This window comes from Lolium perenne, chromosome 7 (genome assembly GCF_019359855.2).
Source record: "Lolium perenne isolate Kyuss_39 chromosome 7, Kyuss_2.0, whole genome shotgun sequence".
Lineage (NCBI taxonomy): Eukaryota > Viridiplantae > Streptophyta > Magnoliopsida > Poales > Poaceae > Lolium > Lolium perenne.
In genome coordinates this window covers 179,392,958-179,411,928 of record NC_067250.2, presented here as the reverse complement: position 1 = coordinate 179,411,928, position 18,971 = coordinate 179,392,958, and the positions used below count along the sequence as shown (strand labels likewise).

At 42.8% G+C, this 18,971-nt stretch overlaps 2 protein-coding genes across 5 annotated transcripts; one reads left to right on the top strand and one right to left on the bottom strand.

Moving 5' to 3' along the window:
* Positions 1 to 1,813: 1,813 nt before the first annotated feature.
* On the top strand, positions 1,814 to 5,072 carry LOC127314834 (indole-3-glycerol phosphate lyase, chloroplastic). Its single transcript, XM_051345364.2, has 7 exons — positions 1,814 to 2,016; positions 2,125 to 2,446; positions 4,010 to 4,086; positions 4,184 to 4,261; positions 4,407 to 4,484; positions 4,561 to 4,620; positions 4,740 to 5,072. Exons 1-7 carry the CDS (start codon positions 1,879 to 1,881, stop codon positions 4,872 to 4,874), a joined length of 888 nt encoding a protein of 295 aa, XP_051201324.1. The 5' UTR covers positions 1,814 to 1,878; the 3' UTR covers positions 4,875 to 5,072.
* Positions 5,073 to 6,626: 1,554 nt separating this feature from the next.
* On the bottom strand, positions 6,627 to 13,106 carry LOC127314833 (oxysterol-binding protein-related protein 2A). 4 transcript variants are annotated; one of them, XM_051345360.2, is made up of 10 exons: positions 12,641 to 13,106; positions 10,630 to 10,992; positions 10,292 to 10,370; positions 9,546 to 9,988; positions 8,964 to 9,119; positions 8,501 to 8,668; positions 8,280 to 8,420; positions 7,470 to 7,697; positions 7,259 to 7,372; positions 6,627 to 7,157 (listed from the first exon to the last, which is right to left on the bottom strand). In XM_051345360.2, exons 1-10 carry the CDS (start codon positions 13,019 to 13,021, stop codon positions 7,002 to 7,004), a joined length of 2,229 nt encoding a protein of 742 aa, XP_051201320.1. In that variant the 5' UTR covers positions 13,022 to 13,106; the 3' UTR covers positions 6,627 to 7,001. The 4 variants fall into 4 exon arrangements, with proteins under 4 accessions (XP_051201320.1, XP_051201323.1, XP_051201322.1 ...); XM_051345363.2 differs by lacking the exon at positions 12,641 to 13,106 and adding an exon at positions 11,762 to 11,871; XM_051345362.2 differs by lacking the exon at positions 12,641 to 13,106 and adding an exon at positions 11,267 to 11,604.
* Between the last annotated feature and the right edge of the window lie 5,865 nt (positions 13,107 to 18,971).

The following is an 18,971-nucleotide window of genomic DNA, read 5'->3' as shown; positions in this document are numbered from 1 at the left end:
CGCCGGCCTGGACTTCTTCTTCTCCCCTCGCGCATGCCTCCCTCTCCTCCCTCGCGCTTCCATGGGATGTCTTCATGTCCAGCTTCATGGCCAGCTCCATGTCTAGCTTCACGTCCAGCTTCTTGTCCAACTGCTCCTCTCCTCCTCGGGCGATGCTTGCTCCCTCTTCATACATAAGTAAAAGGACTTAGGCAGTATAAAGTTCTCATCGATCAAATTATCACTTAGGAACAAATTCACCTGTTGTTTGAGTATCTTCGCACGAGCTCTTGTCACTGGTCCAATCCTGACTTCATTGGACTTGTGCTTCACAACAACTTCGTCTTCATCTTGCAATGACGGAGGTAGTAGTGTAGTAGGGATGTCCTCATCAGTTTTGTGGCTCGCTGGTGGATCCGGGATCTAGCAGAGGGTGGCATGGTAGGTTTCGTGCCACCGGCGGCGCGGTTTGGACTGTGTCACCACTTCTCCTGGATAGCTGTGCTCCTGTTGTTTATTCGCGAAGGTGGTGTCTCTGATAGTGGGATGGACCGTCGCTGTGTGGGTGGTCCTAGCAGGGTTAGTCTTCTTCTACTAGTGTGGAGAGGTGTTGTTAGGGGCTATGTATCGCAGCCTCAGGGTGAGGTCCGTGACGCCACCAGAGCAGTGGCTCGCGGCTCCTCCCCTGCTCACTCGTTGCTACCCAAGCTTTCGTGTGTTTTCGGCCGCAACCCTTCCTTGCCTACCCCGTAGGCTTCTGCCATGACTCTTCCCGTCATCCCATGGTGTTGTTGGCCCTCTCGTCTGGTTGGACTTTAGCGAAAGCTAGGCAAGATTCATCTCTGCCAGCGACGATGACACCCTTTCGCGCCATTTTCCTCCTCAGGGTGCCACATCCAAGTTCCTCCCTTCGGTCTGTTAAGCCCCGTGCTAAATTTGGCCGCTCCTTTTCCCCTTGCCCTGCCCTCATGAGAAGCGCTCGACTTCATTGCGGTATCGGTTTCCTCCTCGGGCCCCCGGCTGGCGGTGCTCTTCTTTGCAACAGTCTTGGCGCCTTATAGACGGTGGATTGCCCTGTTTGTGTGGCCAACCTCGAGCCCATGGTGGGTTGTCGGGGTTGTTGCTTGGCCTTGGGCTCCAACAGTGTTTTCTCCCCTGTCAAGTTCGTCTTCAGTTGGTGCCTGCCTTGCTCATGTGGTGTCTACATGTTGGTGGAGTGGACGCAAGGGAAAGCTATGCAAGGACCTGGACTTGTGGCGGCGATGACATCTGCGGATGCCGTTCTTCCTCCTTGGAGGCGTCGTCTTAAATGTCCCTCCCGCATTCTGATTTTCCTACGAAGTTCTTGTTTTTCCTCGGCCAGTCAGATGCTTGGGTGTTGGAGTTGGTACAAGGTGTGTTGCGTTGGGATCTGGCTGTGTCCGACAACCTTTGTTTGAAGTCTCGGTGCTTCCTCCTAGTCAGCAGAAGACGATGCTCAACGATTCCGTGGTTCAAGCGGCATGCTTTAGTCTTGTACTTAGCTTTGCTTCCGTGTGCCATGTTTGTTTCTTTCTTTTGAGCTGTAATCTTAAGCTGGTACCCAGCAATGGTGTTCGTGGTTGTAATCTGTACTCCTAACCGGTTGAGGGCTTTGTTAATTTAAAGTCAGACTTTTTGAACCTTGTATCTTAATTAAGAGAGATGAGGTAAATGAAGTTAAAGAGATTCTCCTCTTTAGAGCCAGCGAGTGTATCTGCCGAATCCTAACGGGCCAGGCTCTGTGATACTTTCAAGCTGGCGCTAGCCGGCCCAACATATCAACTGAAATTTACATCGCGGTGGCCTTCACTTACTGCAGGCCACCGGTTGAGAGAAGAGGATAAGCCCTGCATCATTTCTCTCCACGAAACTGATCCAATGTCTGGAAATCCAGCAACCGCGACCCCAGCCGCGTCGCTCGCTGATGCACCAGCGCCCGCGCCCGTGCCGGCCGCCGCCGCCGAGCGCGGCCTGTCCGTGTCGCAGGCCATGTCTAATGTCATGGCGAAGGGCAAGGTACGTTACGTACGCACGTACAGTACAGTACATACGCGGCGATAATATATCGATGGAGGGATCATGCCGAGGTTTCTACCGTTGGCCCACGCGCGTACGTGCATGCAGACGGCGTTCATCCCGTACATCACCGCCGGCGACCCCGATCTCGCGACGACGGCGGCTGCGCTGAGGCTCCTCGACGCCGTGGGCGCCGACGTCGTCGAGCTCGGCATGCCGTTCTCGGACCCCTCCGCTGACGGGCCCGTCATCCAGGCCTCCGCGGCGCGCGCGCTGGCCGCCGGCGCCACCGCAGACGCCATCATGACCATGCTGAAGGAGGTGACGCCGGAGCTGTCCTGTCCCGTGGTGATCTTCTCCTACTTCAGACCCATTGCGGAGCGAGGGACGGCGAGCTTCGCCGCTGCGGTCAAGGAAGCCGGCGTAAAAGGTAATTAAATTGCTGATTACATATCACTGCTAAACTTGCTAATCGAACCCACACACGTTTCAGCAGCTAGAGTTACTCACCTATTTAAATTACAGCAATTCAAAAAAAATGCTGTCACAGTCTCACTGAGCATGATATGTACTAGTACTAGTACTACACCATGCACTACTAGGAAATAGGAAATAGGCTATAGGCAGTGGTATTTGCAACATATATGGCACGCCCGTGGTATTTGCCACCGACGCATTTACTTTATGGGGCGTCGGTGGTACTCAAATACTACCGGCCCAACGAGCAATATGTCCGCTGGAGATAAGGGTCGGCCAAGTCTGGGCCAGCCCAAAAATCAGAGGCCGCCTTACCGTCGGTGCACAACCATGTTGGTGTGCCGTTGGTAGTACAAGTATCATCAGCGCATTAGCATTGGCGGTGCGTCGGTGGTGAGGCGGGCATAGATTTTTCCCTCCACACACACCCCTCCTCCCTGATCGTCTTTTCAATTTTTCGAAAAAATAGAAGGAAATGATAAAAAAATTTAAAAAATAAAATCTTTCGAGATGTTCATGTGTTATGTCATCTAGTTTTAGCGAAAGTTTAAAAACATGAATTTAGATATGTTATGCAAATGATGTCATGTTTCGGTAAAATGAGATTTCTGGTTGCATACGACCCCGATGAAAAACTTTTTCATATCAAAATATATCTACACGAAATTTTCTATCCGATTTCAACCACCTATGGTCGTTTAGACTTTGGATTCGTCAAATTCAAAATAGAAACATGAGTTTTTTCAGCTTTTAGATTTTGATGAAAAAACAAAAAATACTCCCGACGTACCACCATATTGGTGCGCCGGCGGTAACCGGTGCTATATATGAAAACCATCCCATCGGCCTCTTCTTCTTTCTCACTTTCTCTCCTCCTCCTCCTTCTCTTTCCCTCCTCCTCCTCTTTCCCTCATCCTCCTCCTCCTCCTCCTCCTCCTCCTCCTCCTCCTCCTCCTCCTCTTCTTTCCCTTCTCCTCCTCCTCCCCCTCCCCCTCCTCCTCCTCCTCCTCCTCCTCCTCCTCCTCCTCCTCAACCCGCACTTCCTCAACCCGGTGACCACCTCAAGCCGGCAAGCTTCCTCCGGTGATCACCTCCTCAACCTCACCGGGAAACTCCCTCCAGTGACCACCAACCTCGTCAAGACCTCCTTCCGGCGACCACCTCCTCAAGCTCACCGGCGACCTCCCATCCGGTGACCCACCTCCTCAACCCTCTCTGGCCACGTGAAGAACGTGAAGAACACATCACGACGAGATCTAGATATAGTTTCGTCTTTTTTTTTGAAAAACATACCACCGGTGCACTAATCGCCTTAGTGCCGGCGAACCAGGACATGCGCCGGCGATAAGTCGAGTTACTGCCGGTGTGTACCAGGAGGTGCGCCGGTGGTAAGGCGATACCACCGGCCTGTTCCCACCGGTGCGCCAGTGGAAGCCTATTTCCTAGTAGTGCTGCTAGTGCTAGCTGCTGCTGCTAGGACTACTCTAAATGCTAAACTAATGTTCCATGCATCCAGGTCTTATAGTGCCTGATCTTCCTTACACCGAGACATGTGCTTTCAGAGATGAAGCCATTAAGAACGACCTAGAGCTGGTACCCTTATTTCAACCAATAATTACAGTATTTTACTGAAAAAAGTCAAGCTTAGTAGCGCCAACTATTATATTGAAGATTGGATTAATCATTGCAGGTGCTGCTTACAACACCGTCTACACCGGCAGAGAGGATGAAGGAGATCACTAAAGCTTCAGGAGGCTTTGTTTACCTTGTACAGTGACCTCTAATTAAATGGATGCACACACACATAAGAACCTTACATAATAGTTTCTTTTTTTACAGTAAACCATACATGATATTTTGTTACCCGGACATGAAAATTATATTCTAATATCATAATTAACCGCATTATGCAGGTAAGTGTCGATGGAGTTACAGGCCCCCGCGCAAACGTGAACCCACGTGTCGAGAGTCTTCTTAAGGAGATTAAGGAGGTTTGCAGATTTTCTCAACTAAATGGTGATTACAGCTGATGGCCTATACCTAATATGGTTCTGATATTGCTTGCAGGTCACTGACAAGGCAGTGGCTGTTGGCTTTGGAATATCAACCCCTGACCATGTTAAGCAGGTAAACAACCTAGCTGTTACTGATAGATAGGAAGATTAGCCATATATTAGTGTTTCGTATACCAAGAGTTGTCAAGATAATTAACGAAGTTTTTGTGTATCAATTATAAATGAGCACAGATTTCAGAGTGGGGTGCAGATGGAGTGATAATTGGCAGTGCAATGGTGAAGCAGCTGGGTGAAGCGGCTACTCCAGAAGAAGGGCTAAAGAGGCTGGAAGTGTATGCCAGGAGCTTGAAAGATGCGCTGCCATGATATGTGAATATATAACAGCAATTACTTAACTTGATTGGGAAGTGGTTAAAATATGAGCAGGAGCAGTGAAGCTGCCTATTATTACTTTTGGCATGTCAAGAAATAGGGATTCATGCGGTTGTCTTGATGATTCTCACACGGTAAGCTGTGTGTGTGTTTTGATTATATTAACATGAGAATGGATTTGTGCTTCATAAATATTTCAGAAATCTCACCTCAAAGCCATAATTAATCAAGAATGTGAACAAAAGGTGTTTGTTTCGAGGACCCGGAAGCTGAATTGACTATTGCAATCTTTGTTTGTTGGTTGTCTCAGCTCGATAATTAACTATTGCAATCTTAGCTACCCTGTTGGTATGGGAGTAGAATGGGTTGGTCCATCAACATTCACCAACACATCCTTCATAAGCATAAGTCTAGTATAAAGCAAAACATGCAACCGATTTTGAGTGATTCCTCTGAAACGATCATGTCCTAAATGGGATTTCTAATTGCACAAATACTACTTAAAATTCCCACCAGTTCACAAACAAGTGATGTTTTGGACATACCTTCATTCAAAAGATTTAGAGCGAGAACTAAAAAAACCCCATGTGCACGTCTTCTTTGTGAAAATTATTTACAAAACATTATATTTTTGTTGGCTACTGTACATCTACAACAATACAAATTATCTCTCAAAGTCATAGGGTTTGAAGGCCAAGCCAGTGTCCAATTCATCATTATTTGTGAACGGGGAGGGAGTAAAATTTAGGCTACTCCCGTTGTTTTGCATTGTTGGGAAATTCTGCCAAAATTTATGGATATTCTGTTGTAAAAAAAGTTCAGCTAGTCAAACAGTAAAATAGCTAAAAGAAAATGATTGGGCAAACGAAATTATTACGGTAAAGCTGAATGCAGCCTCCTACATGTGGCCCATACAAATAAGAAATAAACGGCTTTCGTGTTACTATATTATATGCAGTTATCCTGCATGGTTTTTTAAAAAAGCTCTCAAGAATTTCCACACCTGCCACGAAAAACGCAGAATATAAAAATAATTGCAAGTGAAGTTATTTCAATTATTATCTGAAAAATATTTTTTTTATGAGCGATTTTATTACAGGCTCCTGTCAGGGCGCCAAAACATAGCTCCCGCGGTAAGCAACTTTTACCGTAAGCACTGTGTGCTCGCGTCTACATTATACTCTATCTAAGTTACACTTACACTCGATGTTTACAAAAGAATATTTTTTCCCTTTTTCTCTCATGTTTTTACCTTGTAGCCTTGCTACACATTGTTCTCTACCCGCTTAGGCGTGTGTTCAAGAGAAAAAAAAAAGAATAATGATTATTGGTGTATGTGCTAATATGTTGTACAGTATAAAATATAAATATTGTATAGGGAAATGATGATTCCTTTTCTCTTTTATTTAAGTAGCACTATTTTTTTCAAGTATATAATACTACCTCTGCTCATAAAAGGTTGTCACAAGATTATCTAAATTTAGATATATCTAGACACTCTTTATTATATAGATACATCAAAATTTAGATAAATCTTCAACATCCTTTTATGGACAGAGGATGTAGTATTTTCATATTATCAATTAACTAGTATTGCTTATGAACAAAGTATGTAACAAACATTTCGCCAAAGCAACAAAAGGGATTTTATTTGTTGACTTTATGCCATTATATTTGATAACTTGGTAATTTTTTGTAAATTTGACCTCTATTTTCTTTCTACAAATGATGCTTGCTCGGCTACACTATGAAACATCCAGATACGAAAAGGAAAGCTACTCAAGAGCAAGCATCCAACACAAACGAACGAAAGAATAGCTACTCCCTCCGGCCCTAAATGCTTGTCACAGGTTTAATGAACCTAGACACATTTTAGCCTACATTTTGCCTAAATCTGCGCAACTATTTAGGCTAGAGGGAGTACATTATTATTCAGGAACTAATGTGCCGGCAGCCGTAGCCATCCATCGATATCTACCATTCAAGACGGCAAGGCCTTCTTCTTCAATGCCTCTATACTCTTGCATTGCATTCCTCTCCTGTAAGATGCTTTGGGGGCGCAATGCTGGCGGAGCCGTTTGCATCTGAACCGAACCGATTGTTGCTGCAAGAGCTGGCCGTTCATGTTTCTGAGAACTCCCCGAATATGTTGAGGCATCCATCCCAGCGTCCTTGGTCCCTTGCTTCCCAGTACCCACCTTTGTAATGGTATGTCCCATCTTCAGCGTCCTGCTCGAACCATCGAGGCTTCCAGCCATTGTCTTGAAGTTTAGTCGACTGCGATGAAATAGATATAATGAAACTGCAAGGCAGGTGATTTATAAACAGTACCAACTTTTTCAGACAGACAGCAAGCAAGAGAGAGCAAGAGATCATACCATTCTTTGCCGCCGTTCCAACCTCAACTTTTCTGTGTTTGCCTTTTCATATTCACCATTCTCCAAATGCCGCTGGTCTGGCCTCAGCCGTGAATCAGTAGGAGGAAGTTTCTCCTTTACCATGGTCAAACAAGTATGATCATTTAGGTCTTGATAGAAAGTTACAGAATATGGAGCATTTATACGGAGAGATTAACAACCACACCAATACCTGAAGCTCTGGGGTCAACTCATTCAATGTGATCGCAAAAGAAGATAGATTGTACCGAGTTGGGTTGGGAGAAGGTTTGCTCTTTTCCCAAAGTAGGGAGGCACCTTGCAATTGATCAGCACTCCTGATCTTGGAAGTATCTAAATTACTATAGTACATATTTTCGTCCCATTTTCCTATTAAAAAGGAAGCCTTCTTTCCATCATTGTCCTCTACGAAGCCTTGTACCTGTGGAAATGAAGGTGTATGCATGGAATGAATAGAGATCCAGCAGAAACATTGTTTGCATTCACAAATTCACATGGGGTAAACTGCTCATGATAGCACTGAGGTTAAAAGGCATGTTAATCGTAGTACAAACAAGATGAGAAAACAACTTGATGAAACTTAAGGTCATGAATATCACTACTTTCATATGCAAGCACCCTGTTACAAGCCACTCAATCAGCACAATAATGAACAAGTTTCATCAAATCTACACACACGTTTCACCAGTTATAATAATTATATCCACATTGGTACGGCAGTTTAGGGCAGGGGTTTGCAACCTTGCATTGAAATAGCAGTTTGCATTAGATACAGAACGTACTTTTCTCATATAATCCATGAAAATTATGCATTAACTATCCATGAGTATGCTTAGTAGTCCAAGTATAATATGCTACTAGACCAAGTAACGAGTAACAAAGATTGGACAGACACTCAGAAGGTTAACCAGGGGGAAAACATGTTTCTACCCACGTCTCAGGCTTTTTTTTTTATGTATAGAGATAAACTAGAAAGAAGAAAAGGATGCTAAGCAAAACATACCAGGCGAGGATTGCGGTCAAGCAGCGATGGCTCTTTGAACTTGAGTTTACATGAATACTGTCGATTCCCTTTTATGTGCATGGTTCCATGATGATTGCAGTACAGCTTCCCAAGAATGAGGTTATTGATAGTTGTTGTCACCTGGAAAGGCAGACAGAATTCAGTCTGAAGAACAAATAGTTCTAATTTGGGAATGTGTCCCATCTTATGATGCCACACACCTTACTCCATTGGAAAATTTCACCATCATCAAATTCCAGTGTCAAAACGCCAACTGGATCAACTTGAATTGACTGCCCCCAGAACTTGGATTTTACATTGCTGTCGCCCCAGAACTTCCAACCCTTGCCTTCAGAGTGGCAGGCAATCAGCATGGGATGATGACTAACCTATCCATGTAAATGATGAACATCAACATGTTGCAATTAAAAGCCTCACAAGTACAGTTCCACACTATGAAGATATCAATGTTCAGTTCCAAGTTAACCAAAGGTGCATAATATATTATATAGCAGAAATTGCATCGTTTTGGACATAAAATAATTCAATAGCTTTCCAAAATAGACATGAAGTAAAAAGAAACAGCTTCCTTTTCTTCATAAAGAACTCTTGCCTATGCTTTTCTCCTAATACTCACACACTGTTTTTTCGCATAAGGAAGCAGAAGAAGTAATAGCAACTGACCTTCTCAGCAAAAAAGCGGATCCTTCTATCAGGAAAATCAGCTTCATAGGTCTCTCCTAACAACGGATTGAACGGTTTGCAAGGTCTCGCGACAGAAGAAGCATAGCCAGAGACCGCAAAAGCAGCTACTTTCAGAATTCTCATGAGGCTGTTTCCCTAAATTTCATTCAACAGACATGTGAGTAAAACTTGTTTTAACACTAAACAAATTCAACAGGGGATATTTTCATATAAGAAGAAAACTAGCAGGCAAAACAATATAGTATTGTGCACAGACAAATATACACAATTCTTTTTTAGCAGATAAACTGTTCCATTTGTTAGCAGACTATACCACTTAGGCAAGACTCACACTGTATCTTGGAGTTCATTTTTTGTGAAAGAGTTCAATCAACCTCAACAGTCAACACCTATTGTTTTAGTCTTCTTCACGAACACATTAAGACAATGAGATTAAACTCTGATGTGGTCACAAACAGCAGAAGTAACTGATGACTATTTAGTATTTACTGATCTGAAGAATCTAATCAATAAGCAGCGAACATCCTAGAGATGAAAAAAAAACAGAGAAGTGATCTGTACCACTTTTCCATGTTCATATGCCTGATCCAAAAGGTAGGAATATTCTAAATCTTCAAAGCATTTCTGGAGGGATGACAGTGGTTCATTAAAGTAAACTGGAAGGCACACTCTTGTCAAATCCTTGCCGACACTATCTTTAATAATGGACCAAAGGCTGATTCCTTTCTCTTTCTCAGTAGGTTCTGGTAATTTACTCCGTCGTTTGATTTGAGGTAGCATGTTGTCAGAATCTTGCATTTGGACATTCTCAATTTCCAGGCAACCTGAGTTATCTATGTTAGTACCACTGTGTACACCACAATCTGTAGAACTTGACATTGCTGAAGATCTGCTGTTTGATTCAGTGAAGTAGTCTGCAGCATCAAAGAATGTAGACTCTTCTTCACAAGTCAAGTCACCACCATCTTGCTTCTCAAAGTCATCAGATTCTGTTGTGCTATATTCTGGCCAAGAGAAAGACCATTGTAATAACATTAAAAAAGCTAATACAACAGCAAGAGACAACTCAGGAATGCAAATTATAGACCCTCGGCTAGTAAACGGGCAAGCGTTTTTTTTTTCCTTTCTTTAGGAAATATAAGACGGTGCTACTAAATTACCCAGACAACTTAATGAGAGAGATTATAAAGCATCAGTGAAAAGAAGGACGCCAACACCAGTTAAGTAAAAGCATGGAGCTAGAGTAAAGTAGATGCATGCAGCAAACATAGGGCAGTGATTTACTTAGTATGTGTATGAAATCATACCACTAAAATTCCCACGTCGAGAACTAGGAAATTCATTTCTTGACAACGCCCCCTGTATTATATTTCCATCTTTACCTTCCTGCACAAATACGCGTGTAATACACTATGTAAAATTCCTGCAGGAAAAAAGAGCAGAGTAACCTTTCAAGGAGAGTAACCTTTGCAAACTTAAATAATAGGTCCTATATAAGCTCTACTGATAAGCAGAAACTTATGAGCAATAAGCATATGATGTAGTTCTACTATCTATCTAAATATTGTATAAGCATTTCGCCTGGAATTTTTCAACAACCCAAATAAAATGTGCAGCACTAATGAATATACGTGCTTGTCGTTACCTCAAAATGGTGTCTACTGGATCCAAACAAGCTTAGATGATCCTCATAGCGTAGTTTCAGTTGCTTTCGGTAGCTTGAAAACTCCGAAAGCATAATCTGTTCGCAGTCCCGTATAAGGCTCTCGTTTAAACCTTCCTGGCGCATCCGATTCCGAAGCCTTGCGGTTGAAACCGAAACATCACTCTGCACAAAACTTATTCTTCCACTGAATGATCTGAGTGAATACACACTCCTCGCCAGGATCAGGGCCTCGATCCAAGCGACACGGTCATCTTTCGAATCTGTCTTCAGGTGAAGTGTCTTTGTGGGAGAAAATATGTAGAATCTCCTGTCGTCGGATTTGCTCTCCCGAAATGCTGATACCTAGAAATTTAAGAACAGATTAGCGCCATTATGCTTTACAGGGGAACCTTGCAGATGGATATGAAGATAACCTCCTGATGTGCAACTCTAGGCAAGAAAACAGAACATATGCCAAGACTAGAATCTATCGGACCCATAGATGAGCGCTTCCATGTTTATTCAGTTAACAAACAATAGGCAAACAAAGGAATAGACAAAAAACAGAGACAAGAAAATATCCCAGATACGTCCAGCTTCAATTAAATAAAGGGTAAAGGCAAGCAAAAAAGAGCACCTCACAGGCCAACCGGAGATGGGGCGAGGGGGAAGAAGGGGAATCAAGAAAATGGAAGAACCTAGCTTCAACCAAGCGGGCGACCTATGCAGTTGTTGAAGATCCACGAGGCCCCCCTGCGTGACCTGATTCAATCCAAGTAGCACACAGGTCCCCCGTCTTCCTCTCTAGTATATGTGACCACTCGATTCAACTGTACATCCTTTAATTCCTGGGACCCGTTCCCAATTGTACTGAAAAGACCCGGTGGTGCTAGTACTTGCGGGTGCAGCAGCTAGTTAAACGCTCGTGGAAAAGCAACCTCAGGAGCAGTAGGAATCAATAATGCAAAATTCAAAACGAAGTTCCCTAAGCATATTCTGTAACCACGTCAAGAAAAGAAATCCCTCAGATTGTTCAACCTCAACACCTTGTTAACAAATAATCATGACACTGCTGGACCAACAATGCCATGAAAAACGTGCACGGTAACGAGACAGAGACTAGCGGATAAACCTCATCGATCTTTGTCCGAAATTGCAAGAGACCTTGGAAATTTGACCAAATCTATGGAATGTACCAAGATGTGTTTGACTGGATGATGATAGAGAAAGGTGTGGTCTCTTCTTTTGTGGGGGAGATTAGATGTCAGGGAGAATAAAATAGCAAAGCCTTTTTGTTCATTTCTGGTCAAGCTAGATAGAGCTAATTTTGGACAGGGGTTTGCGTGTGGCACTGGACCACAGAAAAAAGGTGCTTGATTAATTTAATTAAACCTGTTCCTAATAAACATTTATTTGAAACTAGAAATGTCAATCAAAAATCATGAAGAACCCACAAATCAGTTCACGGACTTGCCTATAGAAACACAATGAACTGAAGCATTTTTGATATCCCAGACCACTTTTTTAAGCACCGACGAGAAAAACATTGGAAGAAATGAAACAAATGGCACTTCCAAAGAAAAAGGGCATCGGAATGAATAGTTTTGGTACGACGATGCACCGCCGGCAAGATGACAAGGAATATCACGTCACTTCGATCCAGCAATGCGACGGACGCGCTCTCCCACCAACCAGCCATTTCATCATAAACAAGAAGAACGCGCGTTCACCGATGCGGATTAATAAATATAAACCTCGCGGAATCTGAAATTTTGATCCGTCGACGCAATGCAATCTCTCGAACGAAGCACTAGATCGAGGGGGATCAGCGCGGACAAATTTCAGGGAAAATCACATCGAGTAAGAGAAGGGGACTGAAACGATCGATCAGAAATGTGTGGGGAGAAATCTCGGCATGGAAAGAAACGGAATCTGCCACCCGCCCCACCACGAGGTGGGTGCACGCGGGCACCAGAAGGCGACGGCGGGCGAGAGAAGAGAAGACACCGACCTTGAGGCAGACGACGCCGGCGGGCTTCTCCGGGCGGCGGTCCCCGGCGATCCTCGCGGACGCGCCGCCGATCAGCCTGACCTCCCCGTCTTCCGCGATCCCTCCCTCCGCCGCGCCGCCGGCGGCCCCCGCGTCGCTCCGAATCTTGGAGTAGGAGAGGACGCCGTCGCGGAGCGAGAACCAGCGCTCCCGCCACCCGCGGCCGTAGTTGGTCCACTTGTGCAGCACCCCCGCCACCGCCACCGACCCCGACCCCGGCGCCGCCGTAGCGGTGGCCGCGGCGGGCTCCGGCGCCGGCGTGGGCGGCGCGTCCGGCTGCGGCGGCGCGGCGGAGAGGCAGCAGAGCGCGTGGTGGTGGATGTGGTGGCTGCTCTGCGTCATCGTCGTCGACGGCTCGACGACGGCGAGGGGAGAGAAGGGGGGCGCGACGCGACCGCGGCGCTTTATTTAGGAGCGGTTGGATGCTATTTATGTGTGGGTCACTCCTCTCCATGGGTGCTCTCATCTTCCTCTTACACTTCCTTAATTACTTTGTTTCGCATTTTACTTTACTTTCTTCATTTCCCTTCTTCTCTCTCTACAAAATGCAACAACAACAACAACAATCCAAATCTCGCATCCTCCAGATCCTAACATGTCTTAATCTCAGATGGGTAGAAAAAACCATATGCCAGGTCACTTACTTTGACATTTTATTTCTTCTTTCTTATAATTGCCTCTCTACCCCAAAATCAAAAATCAATTAAAATTCGCAGTAGCAAGACTACTGTAGTTGATAAAAGAAGTTGTCTCTCTAGAAAAATACTGAAAAAAAATCCAACTATTAGCTTCCTCTAGGTTCTAACCTATATTAATCTGCAAAACAGAAGGAAAAAAATATGAAGACCTTCCTATCTGTGCCTCGCCACGTAAGATTTTTCCTGACACAGAGCGAAAGAAATGTTTCTTCGTGCAACAAAAAGCCATCTACACATATTAAAACAACATTAAATGCATGCAAAAGAAAGCTTGCTTACATAAGAGTAGTAACTCTAAAATTTGTAACGGCTGCAAATATCGCAAAGTTGGATGGTTTCTACATAGAGCCAAGACATGTGTGACCTCGATGAAATCATCGGGCAAGCCTGCTTTTGCTTGCACTTATGAAGCAACTACTGATCTTGCAGACCAAATATGCATGATAAACTAGTTGACAAACATAAGAAACATGGTGCCTAGGTTAGAAAATGTTTTTACTCGGAAAATCCTCAAATAAGTCTTAATAATTTGTAAGAAACATTAATTCTATACTTTCAAGTTCCCGTGATCTTTCAATTAAAATCAAGGATAAAAGTAATGAACTATACATCTTCAAGTTCTCTACATATAAGAAGTAGGAACAATGGGTTAAAAAGTATTGCAATGTGCTTTAAGTTTGACTTCAGTTCACATGGCACACAAATGTCAATGATTCACCATACTTTTTTTTGAAGCTTTTCTACTGCAGGGGAAACCCTCGCTGCCCTTTATTAAGTTTTATATCAAATAATTACAAAACTATGCACCTATGAGTGTTTTTCCCTTTTTGAACAATGTATTTTGTATTTTGACTTTAGCGAATTTGTAAGCCAGAGATAGCTTTTGACATGTTACAATAACATGGTTATTCCTCCTAGCTTAGATGGTGTGTCTCTTTTTCACAATTCTTTTACTTAAGTTGTTTCTTATAGAATAGATTAATTTTGGCACACAAACAACTGGTATAGCAGGCAACTAGAGATCCCATCAAAGACACATGACACGATAAATCAAGTTAGAAATGGATTCAAGATGGCCAATTTGTGGTTGGATAGTTAGGACGGTGGTTGTACTGCAATATCATTAGGGATCATACCCAGGTTTGACACCATGTGTGTCACGTTAAAGCATACTCCCTCCGTCCACAAATAAGTGTACATCTAGGTTTTGTGTTTAGTCAAACTCTTTAAACTTTGACCAAATATATAAGGAAAAATAGTAGCATTTATGACACTAATTTATTATCCCGAGATTCGTTTTAAAATGTAGTTTCAAATTATACCAAAATCTTATTATATATGTTTCTACCTTTTTTTTCACGGTTGGTCAAAATTTAAAATGTTTGACTTAGTACAAAAGCTAGAAGTACACTTATTTGTGGACGGAGGGAGTACTGACTTTTCAGCTTGAGGCGGTGGGTAGTGAGGCATCCATGGTGGCTTTCTCAATTCTAGTTTGTAATAAACATCAAGTGAGTGTGTTCGTATGTGTATCTATGCTACAATGTTGCATAATATAGCAAAAGGTTATACGTTTATACCTGGTTAGGAAGCTAAAATACGCTTGTTATTTAATAAATATGTGGCAGGAAATATATTTTTAGCGCATAGGTTTCTTACCAGGTAAAACCTCAATTGTTCTTCTAAGGTCTAAACACTTAGAAATACATGTCCGAGTTTTAAAAAGAAAAATACTTTGACATTGTTGGGTGTGGGTCAGTGGAATGTGGTGTATGCACTTTACACAATATTCTTCCTCTTATTGATTTTACGGAACTAGTAATGAGAAGTTGTCTTCGTGAAATACAAGTGTTTGATATATAAAAACTAACATGAGAGTGCACTTTAGATCGATAAGCTTATTTGTAATATGCCTTCCGATTTTAGACCTATAAGCTTGTGTAATGTTATTTACAAAATCATTGCAAAATCCTTAGCCAATAGATTGAAGCAACACTTACCTAACTATGTTCATCCCTCTCAACAAGCTTTCATTGAAGGCAGGCGCATTAGTTATAATATTATTGCTGCTCAAGAAATTGCCCACTCCTTCTCACTTACCTCTTGGGATGGCCATGCTTTCATGATAAAGATTGATCTAGCCAAAGCTTTTGATAGATTAGAGTGGCACTTCATTGTCGATGCCCTAGAACGTAAAGGGCTTAATGGCCATTTCATTAAACTTATCCATGCTTGCATTTCTACACCTACTTTTTCTGTTATCATAAATGGGCAATCTTATGCAAGTTTTAAGAGCAGCAGAGGGATAAGGCAAGGCTGTCCCCTGTCCCCGTACCTTTTTGTCCTTGCAATTAACGAGCTCTCACTGGCACTTCAGGATGCTCTACAGACCAACCATCTGACAGGTATTTCTCTTGGACCAAACTGCCCGCCTATTCACTCTTTGATATTTGCTGATGACTTGCTACTTTGTGGCAAAGCTAATATACATGAAGCTACTACTATTTTTAATATCTTGGATCAGTTTTGCCATCACTCGGGACAGATCCCAAATTGGAACAAGTCTGGCATTTTATTTAGTAAAAACGTTGACATTCAGGTGAAAAATCACACTAAGCAAATATTTCCAGTTCCTGATATTGATAGTAGCTTTGTCCACCTTGGCCATCCTCTCATTCTACCTTCAAAAGATAGATCTGCAGCTTATGCTTTTGTTTATGATAAATTCAGATCTAAACTTAGTACTTGCAAAGCCAACAGACTGTCTCATGCGGCTAGACTAACTCTTATTAAATCAGTTTTCTCATCCATACCTGTTTACTATATGTCCAACATTCTCTTTTCAAAGAAATTCCTTACAAAACTCACTGCAATCATAAGGCATTTCTGGTGGACAGGTGTTAAAGATGATCAAACCACTAAGAGTTTGTGCCTTAGGGCATGGGCTGATGTATGCATTGATAAGAAAATTGGTGGTCTTGGTATTAGAAACTTGCAGGCTATCAATCAAGGACTAATCCTATCATCGGCGTGGCGATTGGCAAAAGAACCTCACACCCAACTAGCACAGATACTCAAGGCGAAATATCACCACGACACATCCATTTGGAGGGCAAAGCAAAATAAACCAAAGTCAGCTTTTTGGGCTGCCATTCTGAAGGTAAAACCTCTCTTAATCTCTGCTTCTACTTGCCAAATTGTTGATGGTAGCAGCTCAATATGGAGTTCTCCTTGGTTTTCGGGGTGGGAAACCATTTATGATCATCTTATCATCCAACAACACCCATTCACTTACCCTGCTGTAGTTAAAGATTTTTGGATGCCAAATCGCAAAGCTTGGAATATAGATCTGATTAACTCTATTTTCACTCCTGACACTGCCAATGCTATCATACAAACACCAATTATTAGTATTGATGGCCAAGATACTTTGGTTTGGAAACTAACCCCTGCAGGAAATCACTCGCCAAAAAGTGCATACAAACATTGCTTCAACAATCTCAAACTTCCATCGAGGCAGCGCCCAAAAGATGTACCCCAACAGATTATTCAACTCCTAAATCAGGTTTGGCAGGCACCGAGGGTACAAACCTTTGCATGGAGGCTTCTCAGAAAAGCACTACCTACAGGTAAGCGAGCTAGCAAATTCTCAAAGCATATTCAAGAAAATTGCTCAAGGTGTGGGGCTGCTGAAGATGAAATGCATTTGTTCTTTCTTTGTCCCTTCTCAAAGGCTGCTTGGTTCTCTCATCCTTGGTACATTAAAACTGAACCTCTAGTTGCAGATTGCATGTCTATTCCTGACATTATTCAAAAAATGCTTACCTCTGGGCATCCTCATATTAATCTATCCAGTTTATATACTTACCTTTGGTGTCTCTGGAAAGCCAGAAACAATATGTTATTTGACAGGGAGTTAAGCAGGCCTACTCAAGTGTATCCAGCAGCCAATGCCATCATTCAGGGAACCAATTTGGAAAAAAACAACTTCCAAGGGGGATCATCAACTAGCACAACCGGACAAGCACCTACAGACTCCCTCTCCTTATCCTTTGGAGAAGGACTCTGATCTTTTTGCAGGGAATGCCATTTTCTGTGATGCTTCTTGGAGCTCGGCAACTGAAAAGGCTGGAATTGGTGTCATTATCTACATGCAGGCTAATCAACATTGTCAGCAAGTGCAGGTCTCAGCCCTGGCTCCCCAAGCTTTTTCTCCACTTCAGGCGGAGGCACATGCTATGCATCTCGCAGCCAAACTAGCAGGCCTACTGCACATCCAGGATACCCACTTCTACACAGATTGTTCAGTACTTGCTTCAGCGGTAGCAAGTACAGACATTTTTGCTGCTCCAAGCCATTGGGAGGTCAGGCCTTTGATGGCACAGATCCAATCATGCCCTGCCTTCCAACGTAACAGGGTTGCTCACATCCATAGAAGCAGAAATGTGAAAGCTCACCACCAAGCAAGACTAGCTATGAAAATTCAGTCCACATCTCTAGTGATTCGTTGCTTAAGTTCAGGAGCAGGACAATGCCCAGGCAAAACCATCCTTGTTGATGTATCTTGCGTGCTACCGTACACGCTGTTGTCTGTAAAATGCTCTTAAATGAATAAAATCTTTTGCTGTCCAAAAAAAAAAAAAAAAAAAAAGAGAGTGCACTTTAGATCAGAACTCTATTGAAGATGTCGGTACAATCAATATGTATTTTGAGGAAGGTATCACGAGACACATATAAAAGAGAAAATAGTAAAAGAGAGCAGAGGTGGTAGTGTGGGTGACAACAAGGACATAAATCCTGCTAATTGCACGAGATGCAGGGGGAGCATGCACAGGATGTCATAGGGATCAGGAGTGGTTCACGTGCTATGACTAGATTTAGTGGGCCTCGATGCATAGTTAAAATGTACTAGCACTCGTTATTTTAAATAATGGGTCTTGGTGTACCATTCAACTCAAGCCCCGAGAAAACTAAGTGCTTCTGAGCTCACGGCTTTTCTCAATGAACACTAAAATTGTGAAAAAGACGATTCAAATCTAACAAGAAAATTGCACAAAACACCAATGTTTGGTAACGTAGTTATACATAACACATAATAAAAATACTTTTTGCAGCGAATCCCAAGTTTAGGTGCATTATATTGCAGTGAGCCCAAATAGATGTTTGAAGGCTCTTAAGACCATAGTTTTAAAAACCGGACCGGTGACCGAACCGGTGAAGGTGTCGGTTTGTGTTTTTACCTGTCGAACCACTGGTTTACCGGTTCACTGTCTGGTTTTTTAAGATATATAGTAGTATATTTTTATTTATAAATGCTGCAATAAATAAATAATTATGTATGGAAAAATATTTTAAACTTACAATTTAGCTTATCAATTCACAAAGTAGTCGCCAACTCTTGCCATGTCCAAAACAGAAGTACTTAACACACGCATGTATTTCATTTTTGCATTAAGCAAAAGCTGTGAAACAGCAATCCGGGAAAGTAGCTAACATGCATGTATGTCTTTGAGCGGAACACTACAAACAACAAATGCCTATCATCTTCTTAGTGTATAAATTAAACTTGTCACCTTTGTACGTCAAGCAACTAC

Bases quoted from the DNA above. Each gene is read 5' to 3' on its own strand.
- LOC127314834 (XM_051345364.2), top strand. From the start codon at position 1,879: ATGTCTGGAAATCCAGCAACCGCGACCCCAGCCGCGTCGCTCGCTGAT. The intron at 2,447-4,009 runs GTAATTAAATTG...CCATGCATCCAG, and splicing joins CAAGGAAGCCGGCGTAAAAG to GTCTTATAGTGCCTGATCTT. The intron at 4,087-4,183 runs GTACCCTTATTT...TAATCATTGCAG, and splicing joins TTAAGAACGACCTAGAGCTG to GTGCTGCTTACAACACCGTC.
- LOC127314833 (XM_051345360.2), bottom strand. From the start codon at position 13,021: ATGACGCAGAGCAGCCACCACATCCACCACCACGCGCTCTGCTGCCTC. The intron at 9,120-9,545 runs GTACAGATCACT...AATGAAATTTAG, and splicing joins CATATGAACATGGAAAAGTG to GGAAACAGCCTCATGAGAAT. The intron at 7,158-7,258 runs GTATGATCTCTT...ATTTCATCGCAG, and splicing joins TGGAACGGCGGCAAAGAATG to TCGACTAAACTTCAAGACAA.